The sequence below is a fragment of the Fukomys damarensis genome, unplaced genomic scaffold (genome assembly GCF_012274545.1).
Source record: "Fukomys damarensis isolate Sample0158 unplaced genomic scaffold, DMR_v1.0_HiC HiC_scaffold_5, whole genome shotgun sequence".
NCBI classification, from domain to species: domain Eukaryota; kingdom Metazoa; phylum Chordata; class Mammalia; order Rodentia; family Bathyergidae; genus Fukomys; species Fukomys damarensis.
This window is the reverse complement of record NW_022900917.1, coordinates 57,363,522-57,388,800: the sequence shown is the minus strand read 5'-3', so window position 1 is coordinate 57,388,800 and position 25,279 is coordinate 57,363,522. Positions and strand designations below refer to the sequence as shown.

The following is a 25,279-nucleotide window of genomic DNA, read 5'->3' as shown; positions in this document are numbered from 1 at the left end:
TGAAGGGCAGCAACCTGCAGTAAGATAATTAAAAGTTTAATTTCAGATAAGTCATGGATGCTTTTGAGAGGACTCCTTTGTAAAAAAAAAAAAAAAGGTTTTTGAGACAAGATCTCATTATGTAGTGTAGGCTAGCCTTGACCTCACTGCATAGCCCAAGTTGACCTTGAGCTTATGATCTTTCTGCCACAGGCCTTTGGGAAGACTCTTTAAATTAGAGACAGGGTTATTGGTACTTGGTTTTGGTTAGGATTACGTTTCCCTGATGCCCCATTTCAGTGAAAAAAACTGCTATTGTTTGGATTGTGAATGTCCCCCAAAAGGCCCATGCATTAAAGGAAGTTACTATTGAGAGGGTGTGGAAACTTTAACAGGTGGAGCCCTGAAGGAGTCTTTGGGTCATGGGGGTATGCCCCATATGCCTTAGAAGGGGGTTATGGGACCCCTTGTCCTTTTTCTATCTCCCTTTGCTTTCTGGCCATGAAGTGAGAGGTTTTGCTCTGCTCCATGCACTGTCACGATGTGCTTCCCCAGGCCTAAAACAATGGACCCACAGATTTTGGACTGGAACTTCCAAAACTGCAAGCCAGTATACATATATTTTCTTTATATGTTGATTATATAAGGTATTTGGTTATAGTAATGGAAAGCTGACTAGCAATAACTGTGCCTCTTAATTAAGTTGGTGCCATTTGGAAGACGCCCAGGAGCAATAGGCACCTGCAACTGATGGGAGGGTTTCACTGTGGAATGAGATAACAAAAAAGAAACATCACAGGATGTAATACAAGACAGGCTCTCCATAAATTTTGTGTAATTAGTGGATGAGTGAACTAATGCTTTTATCATGATTTCTAGGATTTGGGGAAGTATTTTAGCCACAGGATCAAGTTTAGTCAACTTCTGTGCCCTTTTAAAATTACTTGGTCTGTTTCCACTAAGACATTCATCCTATCCATAAACACAATCTTTAAGAGCCTTATTTCTTCTTGGGTGGGGCATTTTACATTTAAAAGGAGGCCCTGGATTTTGAATTTCACTTTTCTCTTCTAATCAATGACTCATTTGATTCTTCTAAGAAAATCATGAGTTAGAAACATTTATGACCTCATTGCATGGATGAGAAAACTGAGGTACAAAGTAAATGGAAGAGTTGGGATTCAAACATAAGCTCATTGGTTCCAGAATATGTTCCATTAACCTTTAATATACAGTGGTCTTCCTTATCTGGAGCTTCTCTCTCTGTGGCCTCAGTTTCCCACCATCAATTGCAGCCTAAAAATATTAATGGCAAATGCCAAAAGTAATAAGTTCTAAATCATTTTTATTATATTACATTGTTATAATTGTTCTATTTTATTGTTTTAAATATTTTACTATGCCTAATTTAAAAATTAAACTATGACAGGTATGTATACAAAGAAAATGTATTTGATATGTTTATATGTTATATATCTTGGCTTCTTATCTTTGATTTTTCTTTATATCTTGTTTGAGTTAATTTTTAAGTAACTTTTCTATTACCTCATACTTTTTGCCCATTAAATAGTTTGAATTAAGGATATATATATTTTTTTTCTTAGTTTTGGGCACCTACAAGGGTCTAGGAATGTATCCTACACAGATACAGGGGGACTACTATAGTGCTATCTTAATTCACAGGTATTTAGCTTTGGAAATAGCAATAAAAATATACACCAATTTTTTTTGCACATATTCTTATACTAGAATGTTAGACTAGGTGTGTATCACTGCTGATCAAGAAAAATATTTTCCACAAAATATTTTAATTGTTTAATAATTCCATTTAAAAAAGAGTCCATCTATAGAAAAGCAAGAGAGTACAATCTTTTCATTCAATAATTCTAACTTTTATTTGGTACTAATCTGTGCCCAGTTTGTGTAATTAGTGGATATGTACTTATAGTATTTTTTTTGCATTTCATATAATTATACAAGTGATGTGTATACCTGTATATAGTAGGCATACTAGACTTAGAAGAGGGGTTTAAGTAATTACTGTTTCATGTTACACAAACAAAAGAATTCCATTGTATTTCAAACAAATGCTACTGTATTTCTTGAGTAAATGTTTATTTGAATATTTGTTTTATAGAACAAAACTCTACTTTTTTATTTAGGAGAAAATAAGTCAATATAAATCTGACCACTTTCATTACTAAAGGAGTAAGGAGGGTTAATATCCACAAGGAATGATGCATCACAATACACAGAACACACTAGTTCACCAGCTGGGAAGAGCTGAATGGGTCTCCCAAGTGTGAAAATGCACACAGTGTCCAACTGTCCCCACAAAGCACAGGAGTGCATGTCTTTTTCTTGGGAAGATAACCTAATTTTACTGTTAAGGACTAGAAACAGTCTTTAAGAAAACCAATGTGGCAATTTTGATTTGATGTTATGCCCCTGGCTTATCACTTATCTTTACTAGAAGCAGCCCTGTGGTTTATGTATAAGTATGATTAGTATTATCTTAATGAAGATTCTCAGCAAATATATGCTACCTTCACTCAACTCTAGAAAGAGATTTGCTTTGAACTCACTTATTACAGTGTGATTCTCATAGTAATTACATTCCTCTTGCTTTGACTTCTAAAAAGTGGGGTCAGATTTGAGGTCTTTATTTACTGACTGTGAAATGGCTTGGACTGCATATTTTTTTAGTAATCCTCAGACTTGCCTTCTCTTGACTTCTTATCATTGATTTTCCTTTGTACCTTCTTTAATGTTTAAGTAGCTTTCTTTTCTGTCGCTTCACACTTCTTGCCCTTTAAGTACTGTTTGAATTAAGATGATGTATAAATAAGTACACATTAATTGTCCCAGTTTTAATGACAGTTGACACAGTCATTTGAGGACTGGGCAGTATTTCCAGGTGACAGTGACAGCACTGGAGAAAGAGCCTTTGCTGAGCCTATGGATGCAAGAAAGCCAGGAGGACACAGATCTGTTCCCAACATCCAAAGGGTTTACTCCTCTCCTGGGTGGTGCCCTTCCTTGCTCTTAGCAGTGAGCAGAAGGGAGACTCACCAAGAGACCATTTAAAACAAGTGAAGGTCCCCCTCCTCAGAAGGGCGACAGGGTAATTGGACAGGGCCTTACTCTCTTGGAGCTGCACAATCTCTTTTTAAAACTCCAGAGCAAAACTCCTGGACGGCCAGCTATTTTGGAGACTGAGGCAAGGGAATCCCAGGAGAACACAAAGTTGAGGCCAGTCTGTGCAACATAGGCAGCACAGGGAGACCCTGCCACAAAAACAGAAAAAAATTCCTCATGCTCGCATTAAAAGGAGAGAGCAAGTCTTTGAGAGAATTAAAATGGCAGACGTGAAAAGTTCTTGTCTTGATGAGGGTGGTAGTGCTGAGTGGTAAAGTGAGTGTTAAACATGTAAAAAGCCTTGGATTTGATCCTTAGTAACAGTGGAGGAAAAAGCCCCAGTTTGACTTCAATCATGTGTCAAAGGCATCATCAGTATCAAATAAAATTTCTGAAGCAAAACGATTGCTCTGCCATCATGCCTCAGAGGCTCTAGAAAGATTGTTGATGGAATTCGAATAGGCCTGAGTTAATGTTGACTAGGAATCATAGGAAAGCACAAAAGAACCAAAGAAAAAGAAGAGCATCTGCATTATAGCTCAGTAACCATATACTTGTAGCTTAACTTGGAAAAGGGACAAATATATACATGTGAGAAATTGTGTTTCTGAAATTTCTAGGTAACTTACACCAGAATGTGCATGCGCACGTGTGTGCGCACACACACACATACACACACACACACACACACACAAAGTTCAGACTGAAGGACACAACTTCTATGTGTCCATCAAATACAATTTCCTGATTTCTCTTCTGGGGATTTAGATTAAAGAAGAAAGGAGAGGGCCTGGGGATGTAGTTTGGTGGTAGAACTCTTACCTAGCACGTATGAGGCCCTGAGTGCAATTCATAGCACTGTGAAAAAAAAAAAAAATCAAAAAAGAAGAAAAAAGTGAAAACTGCAAGAAATTGATTCTCAGGAAAATCTCTTTTTTATAGTTAAATCTGAGGAAACATTTCCCTTCACATATAAACATTGCATATGAATGCAGCGTGTATATAGTGTGTGCAGTGCATGTGTTGACACGCAGAGCCTTCACAGAGCTATGTTGAGATCTCAGTGGAGATGGTCACTCACCCCCAGTGGCTTTGAGCTTGATGGTCATGAGTTCCTCAGAGACCTTGCCCTTTTTGATAGCTTGTGCATTGAGAGGACATCCAGATAAGCTGTAAGAATAGAATTTGTATTAATGTGTGAAATGCATATTATTTCTTACAAAAATTTAAAAAGTTTTATTCACTACCTATTATTGATGCTTTTGTCTATCTACTAATGATATCAAAACCCATGGTCTTGTTGTAGAAAATAACCAATAACTATCTATTAAGGCAAAGACAAAAGGCCCTCCAGTAATGGAAAATGTTTTGTTTTGTTTTGTTTCCTTGAATTGGAGTACAGATATTCATTGCTGCTGCCCTATCATGATTGAATTCATTTTGTTAGAGAATGCTACTCTGCTGTATTCATAGCCTTCATTTTATTGTGGCTACTTTATGTTCTGTAAACAGAAAACTGTACATGCAGATTATGAATAAGAATTTTTCCTAACTGGTCAAAATTCCATGAAAAATAAAGCCTAATCTAGTTCTTCCTGTTTTTATGCAAAGTGTGGTCTGCTCTTTACATAATGACTTAACAAAAGTCAAAAGTACCTTGCTACTCTCCCTAGACCACATTCAGTCTGGATATGGGAGTGTTTCTAATTTTTTAACTGTTAAAACATTTTTCATTTAAAAAATCTCCAGCCTGAAAGGCGAATAATGACAGCTGCTGGCAGTCTGTTGAGACCCAAAGTGCCTGTGTGCTCTATTATCCTGGGGTGGTACTTAAAACCCTGTCCATTGAATACTTGCTCTCTTCAGCAGGCTTCTTTCCTTTAATGTCATCTCTTTTATTTAAATTGCACCAATATGATAATGACAACATTGAACAAAACCTTTTCTCCAACATCCATGATCAGATAGTTTTGTTGTTCCAAGTAGCCATTCATTCTGTTTCAGTTTTGCTATGTCTTTGTCTAAACAAATTTAAGATCAAAATAAAAGTGACCGTAATCAGCCATTTAAAATATTGTTTCCCACATAAAATAATCATCTCAATCTGATGTTTGTGATGTTGTGTGAAATAGGAGAAAATATTTCTGGAGCAAAGCCATTAATAATTATGAATTACTGTAGTTTTAAAGAGCAGTAAATTATTCTACATTAAGATTCTATGAAATATGAGAAATAATAATATAAAACATGAATAATAGAGATAGGTAATATTATAGATAGAGGGTGTATTTAGTTTTCTCAAATTTGGAAGTTGATAAATTATTTTATACCAGACAGGAAAAAAATGAGAGACACAGACTGAACTTAGAACCTGTGCCTTTCATCCCGTAAGCTTCTGTCAGTCACGGCCCAGATAAGCTTCATTACTATTTCTTTCTCTAGAGAGTTTGCAAGAAGTCTGTCTTGTTTTAATGTCACATGTTGTGTTCTCAGAAACTGGTCATGAGTACGAGGAACATTTAGTTGGCAAGGTGGATTTTCAAGGGTTCTTATAGTGAGTCAGTTTGTAAAATAACGGATGGTAACATTTCGTTAAGGCCCCTCCTTCTCCTAAAAAGCTCTGTTTTGTTTAGATAACTTGTAACATATTTCTAGGTTGAGATGGTATTGTGTAAAAGTTAATGAAGCTTCTGTCCCTAGTTACATGATTTAGAACCAAAGCAGACAGTGAAGTTATAAAATTAGGTTTCTGGTTTCAAAAATGCTATTCGAAATTTTATATATTTCAGTGTAGTTATATTATCCTGGATATAAAACAAATCTTAAATTTTAAAGACTGAGCAGGAAAAATATTTCAAAGTTCCTTTTCCTTTTGAAGTTTGGCAGGTGTTGGCTGTAACCTTCAGGGTGTGGGTACCATATTGGAAAGGAGGAAAATTGTGTCTTACATGGTTTTAACCAACTCTGCAACTCTATTAAAGCATCTATGAAAGTAACACTAAACTACTTCTTCATCTGTCTTCTTAAGACAAAATGGTGGGTGAGGCAAGGTGAGGCAATGTACCTCACACCCTTAATTTGTTCTGCTGTTCCTGAACATTAAATGATAGTTAAAATTCAAAATAAAACAAGATGTGAGACAGTGGAGCTTGCACCTGAAAGGTATAAAAAATAAACCACTTGAAAATTTTAAGTTTTCTCAACAAGCAGGCTTCAACGCCAACCACAAAATAAGCCATTCTTGGAAGGCTTTATTTTTCTGGTGCCCTTGATCTCTAGCTTCAGAAATGAACAGTGTCCAAATGCCCCAACTTTGCTCCACTTGTATACTGCTCCTAAAATTTTGTACACTGCCCTTACATAAAACAACTTTAAATTTTCCTAAAGCTTCACTGTGTTATTTTATTTGGGTACTGGAGATCAAACTCAGGACCTTGCACTTGTAAGGCAGGCATGGCACAACTGATCTAAATCCCCAGCCCATTTTCTTTTATTTTATATGTTGCAATATTGAACCCAGAGAATGCTGGGTTATGCCCCTGCCCCCTTCAAACTTTGAGAATGGGTCTCACTAAGTTATTAAGTTGTTCAGGCTGAGCTCAGACTTTCATTCCTCCTGCTTCATTCTCCCAGAGTGCTGGGATTACAGTTATGCACCACCATACATGGCTTCAATGAATTTTAAATCAGCATCATGTGGAGCTTAGGAATAGAGAGGGACTCATTGATGGGAGAAAGATATCGCAAATCTTTTAGCTTTTTTCTTTAAGGTAGAATGTAAACCAAAAAGCTAGAGTAAGATTACTCTTGTCCAATATGGGCTTGTTTGAAATACACAGCATGCAATGATAAAGGAATTAAGTTTTTGTGAAACTCTAAAAGGCTTTTCCATTTCTCCTGGATCCTCTCTACACTTAGCAGTCATTATGCCTTTTTATTTCTGGCTGCTGTGGATGAGTCACATCTTCCTAGCAGCAAAATAATTACAATTTTTGCCTGAAATTCAGCCAGTGCATGAGAGGAAGGGAATGATACAAGTATGTAAAGCGAAAGTTTACAATTACATAACAAAATAGAGCAGATAACACCACTTGGAACTGAAGTGAACCATTAAAAGACTGAACCATTTAAAAATAGCAGCAGACCCAATATTTTAGAATAAAAAAATGCACAATCTCTAGAGCACTTGAAAACTGTGTAGTGAATTTTCAGAAATAGATAAAGCATTATTTTTTTGTTCTTCAGTTTAGGAAAATACCTATTTAGCAAGATTTAGTGTTATGATATCTAAAGTGCTATAATTAATGACACTTAGGAGGGCTTTACCCCCATTCTCAAAGCAATCCAGGTGACAACCAATCACAAAATGACAAAAAACAAATATTACCTTCTGTGCGTGACAAAAACATTATTTACATGGCCCAGCCCATTGCAGCCTGGCAAGGGGCAGTGGGGTAGCTCTTGCTTGTTCAGTTTCCAGGAGAGAGGGGTCCCATTGAGAGGATTCTCCTTCTGTCGCTTGGCAGCCAGGGGACAGCCAGAAGCTGTGCGATGTGAAGTGTATTTACCTGATATGTGACCTTGGCCATCACAACCTATTACAGGACATCTAGAGAGACACAGTGGAGATGTTACCAGCTGGGAAACAGGCAGAAACAGTTCCATACTATCCAGGAGGCAAAGGCATGAAATTACAGAGTTTTAAAGGATGCTACTAAGTAGCAAGGTAACATTGTATTAATAGTAACAATGGTCCAGGGCTCTGAGCTCAGCAATTTTCATGTATTATACCTTCTGATAGTCACTGCACATCTATTGGGTAGAAAGTGCAATTATACCATTGTGTAGGTAGGAAAAATGATAGAACTTAGTTGATTTACCATATATCTTTGGAGTCTGATTTGTGTTTACACTTTTTAACTTTTGAGTTATTCGTGTAAGTACTAAATTAAGGGGCAGTCCACCTTGTGGACCCTCTTCTGTCTCTCTTAGACAGAAGCTATCTTTCTCTCAATAAGTCCTTCCTACTCTTAAAAAGAAGTACTAAATTAAATTGTTTCTGGACAAAGCCACAGAGTATAAAATGTTAACTACCTTGATCACTGCTACATGGCACATCGTTTGTGGTACTGCAAATGTTTAAATACTGTATTTAGAAATGTTGTCGAGAAAAAAATTCTATTTCTGTATCCATACTGTGTGTATTACTCCAAACTTGGTGACATATTCCTTAGAAGAAGAAATTGACTCTAAGTACGATTTCACCATATGCAAAATTATAGTTATTTTGGGGGGGATGCTGATGTATTTGTCATTCTATAGCACTTCCAAAATGCTGCATCTTTGAAAATAAACTGGAAAGGGGCCAAGGGTTTAGCTCAGTGTCTGCCTTTAGCTGCTGCCTGCCTCATAAGCACAAGGTCCCAAGTTCAATCCCAGGTATCCCCCACCAAAAAAAGAAGAAAATAACCTGGAAAAAGGTTTACCTTCACCTTTTTCTTTTACCATTGTCAAAGACATGTGAAAACACAACTATGAATGGGAAAAATTTCTCAAAGCTCCATTTTGACTCCCTTCAGGAGCCCTGATGTTTAATAGTGTCTATATTCTCTAGGCTCAAGTGTACCCCAATTGGGCTTCACCCTCTCAACCAACACATTACAGCAGCCCTTGATACCACCACTGATGGATGCACTTACTTAAGTTCAGGGTCTTCTTTTTCTTCCTTCGTAGGGGTCATCTTGACACCACCTTTCCTCGCACGAGGGCAGCCAGACAAGCTAAAAGGTGCAACCAACAACAACAACAAACAACAGTGCAACATTTTGAGATCTCACTGCGTGCTGCAGCTGACATACTGGTTTCTAGCTCAAAGCAGGGTCAGGCCTACCTTCTATGGGAAGCATAGTTTCCAGTCACATGCCCCGAGCCATCACAACCTGGGGTTGGACACCTGGAAGACACAGGAAAAGAGTGTGGGCCAAGAGGTTAGAGGGGGAAAGGGAGTTAAGACACATTCTAGTCGAACTGGACAGAATGGGCTGGTTTTCGAGGTATGTTTCTTTTCTTTTCCTTTATTTTTGCTTAAATCTGATTAGATTTTGGTTAAGAATATATTTTTGAAAAAAAATTCTAAAATATGGAACTACCGTGGGACTCTTGGCAGACAAAGTATTAGTTGCTATTTATTGTACATTTTTTAAAAAGTCTTGTATTGGAAGGAACTTGAAAATCAGCCCACAACTTACTGCAGGGCTTCTGTCTACATCATATGAAGATCTTATCTTTCATGTAAGAAGAATACTTTTCCAGATTGTTTCTATGAATAATTTATTTTCTCTGATAGGCAGTCCTACCAAATTTCACATGAACAACACTGGTATATGTAAACTCAAAGGGACGTGGAGCATTAATATGATTAGTAGAGAACTTAAATAATTTGCTCCTGGTCTGTCCTGCCTCATGGCCCAAGCTAACTGGTCTTTGGGAAAATCTTCCCATAACTAATTATCCATAGTAAACCATTAAATCTGGAATCAGAAAGTTGACAAAGGAAGAGGAATACACTTCTGCTTGGAATGCTGATTAGGAATGGGTTTCAAAGTACATTAAAAAACAAGAGTTTGTACAGATATTCCTCTTTTTATTGTTTATTAAAATCCCCAATATAAATAAAAACAGAGGCCATCAAAAATATTTACTTTCTGAAAAGTTTTAGTATGAATCACCTTCATTTATTATTTCACATTATGTTCCCTATAGTTCAAATCTCCACCCAAAAAAGAGTTCTAGCTGAGAAAAGCAAAAATTGATAAAAAATTGTGAGTACTCTTCTTTTCCTTAAACTTAATCCCTATAAACTTTCATGGAATGCTTTTACAACCAATCCACGGGCACAAAAAAGGGATAAATGCTTTTTTTCGCCCAAATGAAATAGAAAATCAGAACAATATTCTTCTAGCTGATGGGAGTAACTTGCATTGAGCATTTATTTAACCATTTAAAGACATGCTGTGTATTCTCTATTGTAGGGAATCCTTGTGTGCTTATCTTTTTCTACTAACACTTTTTAGTGCAACAGTGTTTTATTAGCATGTTGTAATTATGGAAACTCCTGCTCTAAATAGTTTTTTTATTTAAAGAACTTCTCATTGAATATCTGAACAAGGGGTCAATGAAATGTCTTTTTTCTTGTGTGGAAAGTCCGAAATATTGCTTATTTGACATTGGCAAAAAACACATAAATGTTAAGTAGTGCAATAGGACTTCTCAATCTACATGATTTCAATATATTACCTACTTTTGAAATAATGTTTAGACAAAATACTGAATAAACCCAGTAGCCATACAAGATGTACCAATGAGAATAATTAAACTATTCTGGTATATCTCACTTTTCAATTGGTGAATTATTAATTATGACTCAACTTTCTTATGTTTCAATGTAGAAAAATGGTAATCAGTGAAATGATTTCTAAAATCTATACTGATAGTAAACTGTACATAACATTTTGAAAATGAGAAATGTATATTTCACAGTTCTCTTTACTGTTTCTGTTTTACTCCATTCCAAATGTTTTTGTTGGTTCATTATCAAGGATGTAAAATGAATTTAACTATTTGATTATATTGTATGTAATAAAATCAAGCAAATGAAATTTAGAATAAAAAAGGAAAAAATAAAAAATAAATAAGTAAATATTAATGCACATGAAACTTGAGATCTTGTAACTGGGTAGAAATGAATCAAAATTGTGTTTAGCATCCAAAAGTGAAAGGTAGCTGTATGATCTAAAATGTCTATAAAGTAAAATATTAATCAATTTTCTTAAAATTAGATGATGGAAGTGCTTTGACACACATTCATAGGTCTGAAATCAACAAAAAATGTATTGCATTTAGCAATTACATCATTCCTTAAAAAAATTACTACAATATACTATATAAGGCCTCCAAAGCAAACAAATTAACTAGATTACAATTTTTGCTGTCATTCCAACTTTCTCATGAAAGAGAGCTTTGCTATTATTTAGTTGAGTATAATTTACTATTCATTGATCACACTGACACTGGATGACCAGGGGGTTCCTATCGGGTAGGGGGACAAAGGCTAAAGAAGTCATGCCTCCTGACACTTACTTAAGCTCCTGAGAGTTAGCAGCCATGAGGGACTTAAGAGTCTTATCTGCTAAGGGACATCCAGAAACACTACAGAGGGAGAAGAAAGAAAAAAAAATACAATACTGACACATACAAATCTAATTCAATGGCATCCCGAGTTTGTGACATGTTAAATTATTAATAACTGGGGGTTGGGGATTAAAAATATGGGTTTGAATTTGGCTATGCTGCTCTGAGTCTTCACTTGTGGGCACTTTAATTACTTCTGGTAAACTCAGATTTGTTATTTAATGTATGGTTTCGTCCAGTGAAATTCTCTAGCTCTAGAATTCAATGGCCCAGTGATTGCTGACATAATTCATCCCCACAGCAGCCTCAGGTGATCCTAGCATAACAGCTCAATCTGGTGCCCCAAGGGAAAGTTAACAATAGCAAGAAAAAGGTAAATGGAAAGGTGCATCATGTGCTTTGCACTGTTTAATCTTTCTAATGTCTTGTCCAGCATCAAAGGTGCCACCTCCACCAGGTTAATGGTCTGCCCAAGTCATTCTATTGTCTTTATTTAAAGCTAGGCAGGACCAAAGTCTGACATTAACTTTCACTTTGTGACTTGGACTACAAGCCATTTTTAACCAAGAAAGGGTGAAAGTATGTATTTACAACAGCACAAAATGATGAAGACCTGCCCTAACCACACTGGAGAGGTCATACGGTACCTGCGGTGAGATGCATAGTTGCCGGTGACATGGCCACTTCCATCACATCCTGGTGTTGGACAGCTGATGGACAGAAAAGTACATCATTAGAGTCAAGTGCACTTCACAGATTCATAGGTTAGGGAGTAGATCCCCTTTTTAAGATAAGTTAATATTTGCACAGAAGATGCACAGGCTAGCACAGCAAGGATTTAGATTGGTTTTATAGAAGAACCAGTAGATGAACTAAAAAACCCTAAGAATCGTAGCATGTCGAGTTGCTTCCTTAACTATCTGTTTCCAATATGTTATCCAATTCTCTGATTCAAATGAATTAAGTGAAAATATTAAAATGTATGTCTTAGTGATTTTGTGAGTCAATAATCAACAGTATTCTAGTTCTTTGAAAATATAAATATCATAAAAAATAAACATTAGAAATCCATACTTAAAAGCAGATCCTAGGAGTCCTGGCACCAATTATATGATAAATTCAAGAAAATAATTTTTCTAAGTTTTTGAGCAACCTAGTCACTTAACAAAGATTTAAAACATTTTAATACACGTCTGCAGTAGATAGTGATTACATTAATTGTGGGGAGTTGGTATATGTACATATCACATACTAATTTCATAAACATTTTAAATACCAACAGTAGAAAAAGAAGAAAAATCTTTGACTCAAATGAAAATTAATGCTTTAGGTGGGAAAGTTGCTGACAGTATACAGAAGTAGGCAAGAAGTTTAGTTGGTAAAACTCTTTAAGTAATTTCACCCAAAGCGTTGTGGTGGTTAAGCTTCATCACACTAAATTGACTGACTGAGGAGCCACCAGGGGATTAATTAGTAAAGCACACTTCTGGGTGCGTCTGGGTGGGTCATGGAGGTATGGATTTGGATATATTCAGTCCTCGGCCTCTTCCTCTCTGGCGCTGTTTCCACGCCTTCATGAACTGCATATCTCTGCTCTGCTGTACTCTTCCATCATATGCTCCTGCCTTGGAGCCCGATGATCATGGACTGAATCGACTGAAACCGTGAGTTAAACTACACGTGTCCTTCTTTAAGTTCTGGATATGAGGTATTGTGTTCCAGTGACAGGACATCGGACTAATACATCCATAACCCAAGGAGGACAATCCCCCATTCACCATTAGTCTGAGAATAGGCTCTTAGGCCATCTGTCAAAGATTATCCACCACCATTTGAGCCCCTTCTGCTTCACTTTATCTCAGAAACTGGTCATGACCTAGGCTTCTTTCATGTTTTAAAAAGCAGTGCAAGATTGTAGTTATCCTTAGAAGTTTTTCTTCCACAATTAGTAGATTATTTGGTTTTTCAGTCTTTCAATTTCCTATGAGGCTGTTGGAAAGTCACTCATTAGGGGTGAGCAGATTGACCCCAGCCTACTCAGTGCTATTTGTGGCAGTGTTAGGAATCAGAGAGAAAATGAGTTACGTCATTCCTGCATCTGATTTTCTCTGACAATGTTCCCAGAGTAAGGGCGTCTCTATACATGAAGAACACAGAATTTAACCTTTCAAAGAGACATTTGGGCTTGATGAACAACATTCCAGTATGTTTTGAATTGTCACTTTTTAAATAGTTTTCTTTTCCCATGAGCTATTTTCCAATCATTTTCAGGTAACCTAAAAATAACTATGAGCACGAGAAACTGCAAAGGGATGTCTGATTTTCAAGGCTTGATCTAAATTGAGTCATCTAATTCTTTTGTCCCTTTCCTGGACAGGGTGTCAGAAAAGAAAGTGTAGAAGCTAAAACATATGTAAAACAATAAAGAAAAAATTAAAAGCGATTACATAAGAGCTCAGTTATCTTGTTAGCGCCAGATGAAATGCAGAAAAATCTTTCCTGAACATCATACAACTGGAACACTTAGAGGTGAGAGATCTGTTTCAATTGCTTGGCAATTCCCACTTTAGAACTACTACTTTGCCACCTAGTGTTCTTTAACAGCACTTATTCTATATTTTATTCTATTTTAATTATTCCTATTAACATTGCCAAAAATGTCAGAGGACACAGTAATTTAAAAATGAATTATATAAAATTTCCTACAAAATATAATAAAAATATATTTGATTAGCTGAAAACTAATTTGAAAATTTTAAAAATTTTATTCATAGAAAAAGGCCAAACAAAGAATTAGTAACATAATAGTAGAAAAGATTTCTGCTTAGGATTTTGATAGCTAGATTTAATTCCAAATCTATAGTGAAAAATGTTTTATGTACCAATACCAGTTGGACAATATATTATGTTCAGGTTTGCAGAGGAAAGTATCAAAACTAAAGGAAGGAAACTAGCTAATTTCCTCAGTAAGTGCTGCTCAAACTCTACAAATTATAGGATGGCTGACAAAATAAAATGCTGTTCTTACCAAACAGTTTCTGGTAAGCAAAGTATAATTATCTACTTAAAACATAAAGCAAATCATAAGGACAGAGTTACACTATAAAGTAGTATGACTTTCACAAAACAAATATTTTACCACAGATACATTTAAATAAGTGATATCCATCAAGATACCCATCCTGTTTGTAATATGTGTGCTCTGTGAAATCTCTGCTTGATAATTCAGTTATCAATTATACAAATTGTTCAAGTTTTTTGAAACTTTTCTTTTTTTATTACCTTAATACCCACAAGCAGTACTTATTACAAATTACATTCATTTCATTCATTTTTCAATCACTCCAAATGATATTACATATTAATCATCGATCTTTTTTTTCTCATTGAGTTTATTGGTATATTTTAGTATTCAGTAGTGTTACATTCATCACTGGGATCCTGTACCTTTACATGACAGGTCTTGGTTCTCATTTTTTCCCCATTCCCCTGCCCTCCCTTCAACCCCTCCTCCCTTCCCTATTTACAAAAACTTTTTTCCATTTTTTCATTTTTTTCTTTTCCCTCATTTCCTTTTCCCTTCCCTTCCCACTTCCCCTACACCTTTAGCCCTTTTCTTCCTATTTCACATTGTCAATTATACCGTTTGGATCTTATTTACACTTTAAGTTTTTCACACCAGAGAAACTATTTGGTATTTACACATGTGACTTATTTATAATTTCACTTAAGAGTATGATCTCAATATGCATCCATTTTGCTATGGATGACTCTAATTTCTCATTCTTTATGGCTGAGTACTATTGACATTTAGTTTGCAATCGCTTTTGGCAATTCCCAACAATCCATTTTCAAAAATAAAAATTTTCAATTTTTGAAAGAGATGCTATACAAAGATATGCAAACTTGAGTAGCAGGCCCAAATGGTAATAAGTGGCTCACATAAGTGACCTCTTGGAAGGAAACAATGTTTGGGGAAATTTAAGTTGCAGTGTGTTTTGTAGGTCATGTGGCCACCACCCAGCAGCACGCGAATAATGACTTATACGGGCACGTGATGTTTTAGCCAGAAATGCTTGTCTATGAAATTCTTAAGGAATGCAAAATTCAAGCTTTCAAAAGCAACTTTCGTGCTGATACAACACACGGATGCTGGACTAGGAATCATTCTACTGTGTGCTTGCCATTTTTGAGGCCCTTTATATACTTGGCATTGCTGGCATTTGAGATGTGTTCTCTATCCCAGGCACTGTGCATGCAGATGGGGAAATGTGAAGCGGACAGCACATAACAAGCACCAGTGGTGTAGAGGAGGTAAAGAAGAGAACATGAGGGCAGAAGAGCATCTGGGCTCCTTCTCGGTGAGGGAGACAGATAACAGATAGCAGAGGTGAAGGCAGATGGGTACTGTACGTGTGCTAGATGGTGCTAAATGCTGACGAGGAAAGGATCTGGAAAGAAGATGGAGTGTCAGGGCTGGGGTGAAGATCTGCATACCTGGAAGGTCTCACAGGTAAGGGCCATTTTCGAGAAGAGCTGAGGGAGAGGAGGTGGGCCTCGGAGGAGAACTTTTGTCAGAGAGAGCAGTATCTGGGAGGCTTTAGGGAAGGTGCATTTGGGGTGTGTCAGGGGTCAGAGGAGGATGGAAGGGAGGAAAAAGGCAGTGCCTGAGGGAAGGGGAGAGCTCACTGCTCCTGTGGGCCAGTGTGTATGCATCCAGAGGTCACAGGGAAGGTGCAGATGGCAGAGCGTGTAGATGAAAGACAGAAGAGGTCCTACCACTGAGGTCTGAAACATCCCAAAATTTAGAGGGCAGAGCCTGAGTCCAGGAAGGAATTTCAGTGAATGAAAGCCCCAAGGTGAAGCGACTTAGAAGCCAAGGGTGAATAGCAGATTACAGACCACAGAGAAAGGTGAGGTCAGCTTGGTGGAATCCCACTGTCCCATCAACAGGAACAGGAGAATCAAGGACCAACAGCCAGAACAAGGGAGGGGTCTCAGACGAATCAACTACAATGGTGGTTTGGGTGGAGTGATGACAGTGAAAGTCTATTTGGTAAACATTCAGGAGGGAAACTGAGTCACACACTATTGACAACTTTTTTAAGGAGTTTAGCTATAAATGAGAGCAGAAATGGAGTTCAGGTGGAGAGTCTCCCAGGGCATGAAAAGTTTTTAAATCTATATTTATTGGAAAATTGTAAATGTATTTTATACAGAGGGATACAGAGCAGAGCATATAAGCACTGGTGCCTAAGTGGAAAAGTTATTGTTGGTTGAATACTGTCATTAATTAGTAGCTATAAATGTATCTGTGTTTGAGTATACTTCATTAATATTTAAACATTTTAAAAATAGTTCCCTGAATTTCATTAATTCACTCACTCACAGGCACACAACTAGCATTTACTGTGTTTGGGTGCCCTGGTCTATTTATTTTGTTTTTAGTTTTAATTGAAACTGGTATGTTTTAATATAATATAGCAATTGTTATATTATATATATTTTAGCGAATATAATGTGACTCTTTGAAGTATGCATTGTGTAATGATCAAATCAGAATAATGGGTTTTTAACTCTTCTAGGTCAAAGTACCCCTCTGAGGATGTAATGAAAATTATTCACTGTCTAACCCAAGTAGCAAGTTTCATAGACTGTTTGTTAGTTACATCACTCCTAACTCTCTGAAGCCACGCCTTAAATCCTTTAGCATGAATGGATCTCAGTTGAGAACTTTGGCCAAAACACACTTTTCTAATTGTTCCAATTTATTTTACTTTTTAAACAACAGATTGTTTCATTTTCCTTAGCATAAGACCATATCCCCTATACACTTTTTTTTCTACACTCTTTTTTAACAGCCTGCTCAGCTTAATGCATACGTTTAGGTACATGTTGGACATTTAACTGCTGGCTAGTTGAAATTCTCCTAAAACTATCTTAAAGTCAAATGTATAGGCCAAAATATTATTATCCAAAATTATAAACTTCGCTCTCTTCATTTCAGAATCTTACAAGACACAGCAGTGGATACCACTTACGTGATTAGCTCTTTTTTGAGATCTCTTGCATGGAGCTTGGGTTTAGGGCTTGGTATAGAGGCTTCTCCAGGAAACTTTTTTTCTTCTAAATTTTCTAGAGAGTTTTTGTCTCTCTGAAAAAAAATGAGGGGGCAGGGAGACAGAATCATTAGGGCACTCTAAAAAGACAACTGGATTTGAAGTCATACGAGTCATATCTGAATTTATCTGAAGATTTAGCTGAAATTGCAAAAAGACTTGTATAAGAAATAAGATCATGAGTAAAAGAATATTTTCCTAATTGTTATGAATCTTTATCCTCAGTGAAAATGAGAAATTACGATTGATGAAAGCACCTTAAAAATTTCACATCTTAGGTAATACAATTACAGAGGCATTCCTTGAACGATATAAATTAACATATTAAATTTAATTGAGTTTAAGTTGTATTGTACAATGAACATGCCCCAGAAAATACAGGAATAGTTCTTTACATATTCAGCAGTCAACAGCAGTAAAATTTAAAAACAAGAAAAAAATAAATCATACAGATTTTAAAATAAAAGAAGTTTAGGTTTAGAAAATGTTCATTTCAATAAACAATTGATCATGATCTGCATTCTTCATTTAAATATGTAATAGCTTGAGGCCACAGTATTTAGGTGCTAATTTCATTTTTCTGGATAATTGTTCTTATTTTCATGTTGCTTCCTGTTTTTCTTTTTTTCTAGGTTGATATCTTGTAATGTCTTCATTCACTGGGTGGAATTTCTTATTGGACAGCACTCATTTTCATGGTCTTTTAAAGTTAATGTTGATTCTGACCCCATAAGGAAAGCTCACTAATCTTTCCAAATCATTTATCTACCAAGTGTTATCCCACATAAAACTCAAATGATTTTCCTAAATTGGATAATCAGCTTGTTTTCATTATTAAGGCTATATCTAGTAAATATAATACTTTGTAGACTAATGTTAACATCAGATTAACTAATATAGAAAAGTATATTCTAAACCTTGAAAGCACTGATCTAATTAGGATGAATTCATGATTTTGAGTCATCCAAAGTAAGATTTCTTTAAATTACATGGATATAAAATGCTACCGCATAATTTTAATAATTCTGAGGCTAACATTCAAAGATAACAGAAAAAAACTCTTGATTTTAGAAATAAAAATTCTAAACATTGATCTTGTCATCAGGGCCAATGTAGTTTCATTCATTACTTGGATAAACAAATCAATCATTTTACATACAAGTATGCTATAGGAAATACAATGATAAACCATTGAAAGTGAGACTATTTTCAAATCAAAATAATAGAACCTGGTTTGGTACAGCATCTTTTCCCATATTGTTTATAATGCTACACATTCCATTTAAAAGCAAAAAGAAGCACTCTCAGAGGCTGAGGTGAGGGGATTGCAAGTTTAAACCTTGCCTGAGCAGCTCATTTAGTGAGACTCTGTCTCAAAAGGAGAAAGTAAAGAGGGCTGCAGAGGCAGCTCATTTAGAAGGCCCTGAGTTCAATCCCCACTGAAAATAAGTCAAGAGAAAAGTGTACTTCATGCTACTTATATACCAGGATGCAAAAGGAGGTGTTATTTAATGTCACCTACACAGAATTTACTGCAGGACAGATGATTGAAACTTATCCTTTTAAAGTTTTACCGTGTAAAAGGCTAAAGTAAAACATGTCCTAATTTTAAAGCCTTTGAGCTCAATTGTTCCACTATCCACTCCATTTGGGACAATCTGAATTTGGCATGGGTAGTAACTTTGATTCTAATTCAGAAATGTCTTGGCTTTTTCAAAGTAGATGCAAAAGCTAAATCCAATATTGCTTCAGTATCCAACAGCCTTTGTTCTTCTGTTTAGATGCTGACTTTTTCACAAAATGGTATGAAGTAAAAAGAATAAATTCATTAGTTCCCTACTCTAAAGCACATAGTTTCTAAAAAGGCATGTGTATTTATATAGGAAAACATAAAGATTTGCAGCTATTGTCTGGGGTTGAATCTGAATGCTATGGAAGGCAAGAGAATGGAAGAACTTGAAAACAAATGATCAATTATGAAAGTTCAAATTTTTATTGGACTAAACATATAAAATTATGCTAGCAGGATGTTATTTAATTTGGTATAATAATATGTGGCAATAGTTCAATAGCATAATTTTGTTGCCAATGACCTTTTAAATATTTCATAACTTTAAAAAATTATAAACTCTTATGTGTGCAATTGCTTTTAAAATAACTGCCTTTTCCCTGTTTCTTTGCTTAACATTCCACTCCTGGAAGCTTGCAGAGAGTATGTGTATTAAAACAGAGGTGGCCATTGTTAAGAGTTCTTAGATTAGTTCTATACAGAAGCATTTGATACTGGATGAATTCCTAAATAGCACCCAGTGTAGAATAATTCAATTGCATTTGTGAGAATCCTTTATCCAATATTTAAAGTTTTATTTTGAAAATAATAATTTTATCCTGTGCATGATAGGTAAAAGAGAACACAGCATAAATGTGTGTTTAGAGAGCATACACACTCCATAAAATTCTTTAATGTACAGATGGAAGTTTATATTGATTTCAGTAAAGACAGAACATAATGGTAACATGAATAACAGATAATAGCATCTGGCACTTTTAACATTTGAAGCCCTGAAATCTTTGGAGAACTGACAGTTGAATGAAACTGACAGCCCTAGCTATTTCTCAGTACTTTCCTTTCAACTTATTTTGAGTTTTTTCCAAATTCATGATTTTTTTTAGGGGGCATCTGGACAGGCTATTTCACTGAGAGAGATAGACAATATTTTCTGAAAATTACCACCAAAATAAAGCAACTGTTGTGCACATGAACTAGATAACAATGAATTAGAAATAATCACCTAGTTTCTAGTTGTATGGGTGTCATGTGTGGTGTGGCTTGGGGAGGAGGGAGAAGAGGGGCATAGGGAAGGACAAGGTGAGAGTAGGAACACAGCATTTCTGGTTCTCAATGGTTATGATGTCTTGTTGGGGTCACATCGTGGAGACCTGCCTGAGTCTGAGGGCTTTTGTCCTGTGTCCTTGAAAGCACCTGAGATAAAGGTAGCCACACAGCATCTCTTCATTCTTCTTCTTCTTCTTTCATTTTTTTCTTAATATTTCCTCAACTATCCCCACCTCTGGGTGATGTTTTTTTCTTTGTCTTCTCCATGTTCCTCCATTTCCTTCTTCATTTTCAGGATGTCCTGGCCCATTAATTTCTGTATGGTTAAGAACCAACAATGGCACCTCCCTCAGTGTCAATTTTCTTCTCTAAAAAACATGGTCGCAATCCTGCTTTGCAGAATTGTTGGGAAAATGAGACACTATACATAAAGATTCCTTGTGTTTATTCTCATTGCATATATGTTCCTGATATCTCCTCCATGACAACACCGAATGCAATCGACCTCTTCAAAATAATGTCTTACAAACCTCACATTTGTTATTGTCAAGACTTAGAACAGTATGTGGAAAATACTCTCTGTTTGTAAAAACACTGATAGTAAATTACGTAGGCATAGGGGATAATAAGGGAACAAAGAACAGGGTGAGAAACTGAACAAAGGAAGTACAGTGATTCAGAAGCACTTTTGTATCTATCCCCATCAACTGTAGCTTCCACTAGTAATGAATCACCCAGTGCGCATAGCTGTGACAATAAGCATCTAGCTTGAAACAGTATTGCCTACTCAAACCTAAGACAAGCACTTTGAGTCCAAGAATACATTTAGCATTCCCAATTCCTCCTTGCCACTCTCAGTGGTGTGGGATTCCAACATAGCTTCTAAATCCCAGACATCAGAATACTCAACACAGAAATTGCAGCCATAAAGAAACTATCCTATCAGAACTGATATAACATAAGTCATTTTGAAAAAAAAAATCTAGTCTAAAGAAACATTTTTATTTTTTGTAACCTTGCAAGAAAATGAAACGGTCATTTTTTTTCAAGAAAATGAAAAATCTATCTGCATTAGATAAAAACATATTCAAGTTGAAACTATAAAGCTGCCAAGACGAATCCTGATACAAAAAATGAGATTGGAAAATAAAGATAAAGCAGTTGTCATGAAACTTATTTTCTGACTCCTGGGGCAGTAAGGATAGCCAAGGAAGGGCTCTCAGAATATAAAGGTGCAATGTTAGCATTGCTGCTGAGGACACAAAAATAAAATGAATGTCAGACAATATAAGATACCCTACATGAAGTGGAAAACCCACCTGATGCAAATGTACCTTATTATTATTCAAGATTGGGTCTGTCTGTCTGACACTGAGTACAAATACAGGAGGGAGATCTCTAGAGAATGGGTTGAAGAAAGTCCATTTCCAACACTGACACATGGATGAAGTCAGAAAACACAATGCTACTCAGCACCTGACACCGGGATGCTCTCAGGAGCCAGCATAAGTTAGGATTTTGGTTCTATGTGTCTCATGCAAGGGCAGGGATGCACTTACAGCTACTCCATAAAGCACTATCCTCTGTGAAACACACTGGCTTCTCAACCCATGCCCGCAGACCTCACACCCAAGGATAGGTTTCCCATAGAGGAATGGGTATCATGCTGGGAGCCTACTGGCAGTCTGCAGGGGGAGCTACGCTGTAGATCACTAGGCCAGGGCCTAACTTGCCTCCTCCCACAGATGAGGCCGGGCCCCTGGTGGAACTAGGAAAACACATCTTGTTGACTTCCTTCTATGGATGAGGCAGGGTCCCCCTGGGAGAAGAACAGGTGGACAAGATGGTGTGGTGGAGAAAGGCCCTGCAGAGATGTGCCTTCCTCCCCGTCCCTCCGTTTCCCCCATAAAACTGCCAAGTGCGAAGCCTGCAGAGAGTAGCTGCTCTCCTTGTTCTGGTTACAGATCAGCCCCTTCAGCTCCCCCTGCACTTCCCTTATCTCTACCCTATAAACGAACTTGCTGCAGTTGCCAGCCAGTTCCTTTCTCATCAGGAGGAAGTCTCTACCTAGCCTCAGTTTTTTGCATCTCTTTGTCTTTTCTTCATCTCCCACCGTTCTCCCTCCATGGACCCTCCAGCCCTGCAGGCCGTGGCAGCAGTCAACTGGCTGGAGACTGAATTGGAGGGCCATTCCCTTTGTGAAAGCCACCTGGTGGGCAGTGGTATCAACTATCTTGATCTGCTTCTGTCTTGCTCCTTCCTTCCATTTCAGAGAAGTTGTGCAGAATGACCAAGTAAGGTGATTACTGACAAATCTTGAGATAGGAGAAATCAGGTGTGACTTTAGTTCTTCCCCACACGCTTGAGAAGGAAATGGGCCACTGTGATGGAAACAAGAGATACACCCTGCCAGCTCATGATCATCATTTAAGGTAAATGACATTTTTACTTATCACATGCCAGTGTTACATTTAACGTCGTCAGATGTACCAAATGATAATTGTACCATTTTGATAGGAGTTTATTCTACAAACACAGTTCGAGCACTTTTAATCTGAAAATCTAAAATCCAAAATACCACCACAAAACTCATAAAGTTTTGGATTCTGGATCTCAGACTTTTGGGTTAGTGATGCTTCTCTAATAGTTTATGTAATTATTCCAAAATCTGAAAAACTCCCAAGTCTAAACGAAGTCTAGTCCCAAGTATTTTAGAAAAGGATATCTACCATACCTATAGTACATATTATGATGAATTAATTAAAACCACTTTGAGATACTTTAGGTGTATTTAAAAAAAGACTAAAGCCAGTAGCAGGACAGAGTCTAATCGAACACTGCTTGTGATTCCTTTCATCTTTCCACATGATGGCATGAATGGGGGGACACAAGATGTGCCTCAGATCCTAGGAGTGCTGATTTGTTTGGGTACCCATCTCTGACACCCTGACTGTGCCACTCGGTTTATCGCTGTATTTGGCACACATGTGGCCAAGGTGCTTGTAGATGGTAAAGCATGTCCTATTTGTTGCTAAGCCTTCAGGATCTATCTCACTGCTTGGATGTAAAGATGCCAATGAATGTGTGGAGGAGGAAGGAAGACAAGGAGGAAGGAAGGGAGGAAGGATGCGAAAACAGCCCAATCTTGTGATCATGACTGAGTATGTCAACTCACATGCTAAGTTGTAAAAGCAAAAATTACATTAGACCCCCCAAGTCTCTTAAAATCAAAAAGCTGAAAAAGATGGTGCACACGTCTGCAAAGAATTGACATTTTGGTTTAAGCAAATCAACTAGTGAGTCCATCAACATTTTTTCTGACACCAAAATAGGACCATTCACTCTAATCCTTAGGATTACCTCCAATCACGTAAAGCCTAAAGAATGGGGTACTGGCTGCCAAGTCTTTTAAGTGACAGTACTAGACTGTGGCCAATCAGATCAAGTTAGGGGGCCCAGAGAGGGAAGGAAGGCTACATGGGCTCCTGTTCTATCACAAGTTCTGATTTTTGGGGTGAAACCACCTCTGAGATGACCAAGTGTACAAATATGTTCCTGACCTCAGAGTCAATACAATTAAGACATCTAACACTTATGATCTGATATCTCAGAAGATGACTCTTTCCATAACTATACCAGTGCAGCCCCTTCATAACATAAAATGGACTTGACATAATTTCAACATTCTGGCTTGTCTCTGATTGGATTTCACCTTTGACCCTTTGGTTCAGAAAGGACTAATGAGTTGGCATTTCCATGTTGAGCAGTGCATTGCTGCCTACAAATTGCTAAATAAGAGACAGAGACTCTTTCTTGTAGTTCAGACAACCGACAACACCATGGGAATAAAATTTACTAGAATGATGTATTATTTTAGGCAAGTGACAGGAAAAGCTGGGTTCATTTGTAAATCTCACCTCAAAGTAAAAACCATCACTTTATCAAAACCTAAACCAAAGAAGAGAATTGGGTAGTATGAGAACAGGAATGTAAAATATGATTTAGGAAGAAAAAGCTAGCAATACTCTGTAGTCACACTCATCTTCAGCTTATTGATGGACATTAAAACAATACCTCTTTCTCCTCCTCTGGCTTCCCATGAGTTTTGCTATAGTTGATAGGCGTCTCCCAGCCCTCTTGGTCGCAGAGAGCCTGATAGAACGCTGCATTGACCAGAATGCTGCTCGTTTTGAAGGGGGAAGAGGAAGGTGTTGGAACGGTGGTGTTAGAGGAAGTTAGGGGTGCGGCCTTGTCCAGGATTCGATTTTTTTTCATGCTTAAATCCAATGTGCCATTTTCATCCACTTCTATCTCGGCTCCCTGGTATACAATGGGAAACAGAAAAACATTTAAGCAGTTTGCAGTTACAGCCTAGCCATGTGGGGCTTTCAAGGGATAATTTTAAACATAAGCTTTTATGGAAGTATATCTGCTTTTCAATCCAGCTTTCTGATTTACTTTGTGTAATGTCCAGTTCTTAGGCAGACTTTTAAGAACAGCCCCATTAGTGTTAATACAAATAAAGTATTCAAAATACTAAATGAATTGGCTAAAATTGTTTTATTTATGTATATGTTTAAAAAGTTCAGCTTTAAATCTTCTTTTCTAATTTACAGAATTATTAGTCCAAAGTCAACATTTAAAGCATTAACATTTGTGATTATCAAAAGGCACACATAACTCCCCCCTGCCCCGAATCACACAATTAATCTAACATGAGAAATATGCAAACATAACCAGCTGGAAGAGAATTTTTATTGGAATATTAGATTAATACATAAGCAACATTGCACTCTGGGTTATTGGAACTGGAAAGCTTTGTTGGACTGCACAGGGAGAGAAGGGAGAGTTCACAGACAGCGTAAGTGTTTGGGGCTTAAGTTCTATAACGAGACTTCAGAATCAAGGTGTTTATTTTTTAGATACTTAATATGGGGCTTAAAACTAGTGCTGTCTCACAATGTTCCTCTCTGTGATTGCTTTTGCTAAGCTTATTATTATTATTATTATTATTATT

At 36.8% G+C, this 25,279-nt stretch overlaps 1 protein-coding gene across 5 annotated transcripts in view; it reads right to left on the bottom strand.

Moving 5' to 3' along the window:
- St18 (ST18 C2H2C-type zinc finger transcription factor) overlaps positions 1 to 25,279 on the bottom strand; it is a 310,680-nt gene that overhangs the window by 8,770 nt on the left and 276,631 nt on the right. For all 5 annotated transcript variants that reach the window (XM_033760733.1, XM_033760734.1, XM_033760736.1 and 2 more), the window contains 8 exons: positions 24,337 to 24,582; positions 17,349 to 17,461; positions 11,955 to 12,017; positions 11,257 to 11,325; positions 9,008 to 9,070; positions 8,817 to 8,897; positions 7,505 to 7,726; positions 4,199 to 4,287 (listed from right to left, as the gene is read on the bottom strand). In XM_033760733.1, the coding sequence (XP_033616624.1) occupies positions 4,199 to 4,287; positions 7,505 to 7,726; positions 8,817 to 8,897; positions 9,008 to 9,070; positions 11,257 to 11,325; positions 11,955 to 12,017; positions 17,349 to 17,461; positions 24,337 to 24,582 (946 nt within the window). The remainder of the gene's footprint in view (positions 1 to 4,198; positions 4,288 to 7,504; positions 7,727 to 8,816; positions 8,898 to 9,007; positions 9,071 to 11,256; positions 11,326 to 11,954; positions 12,018 to 17,348; positions 17,462 to 24,336; positions 24,583 to 25,279) is intronic.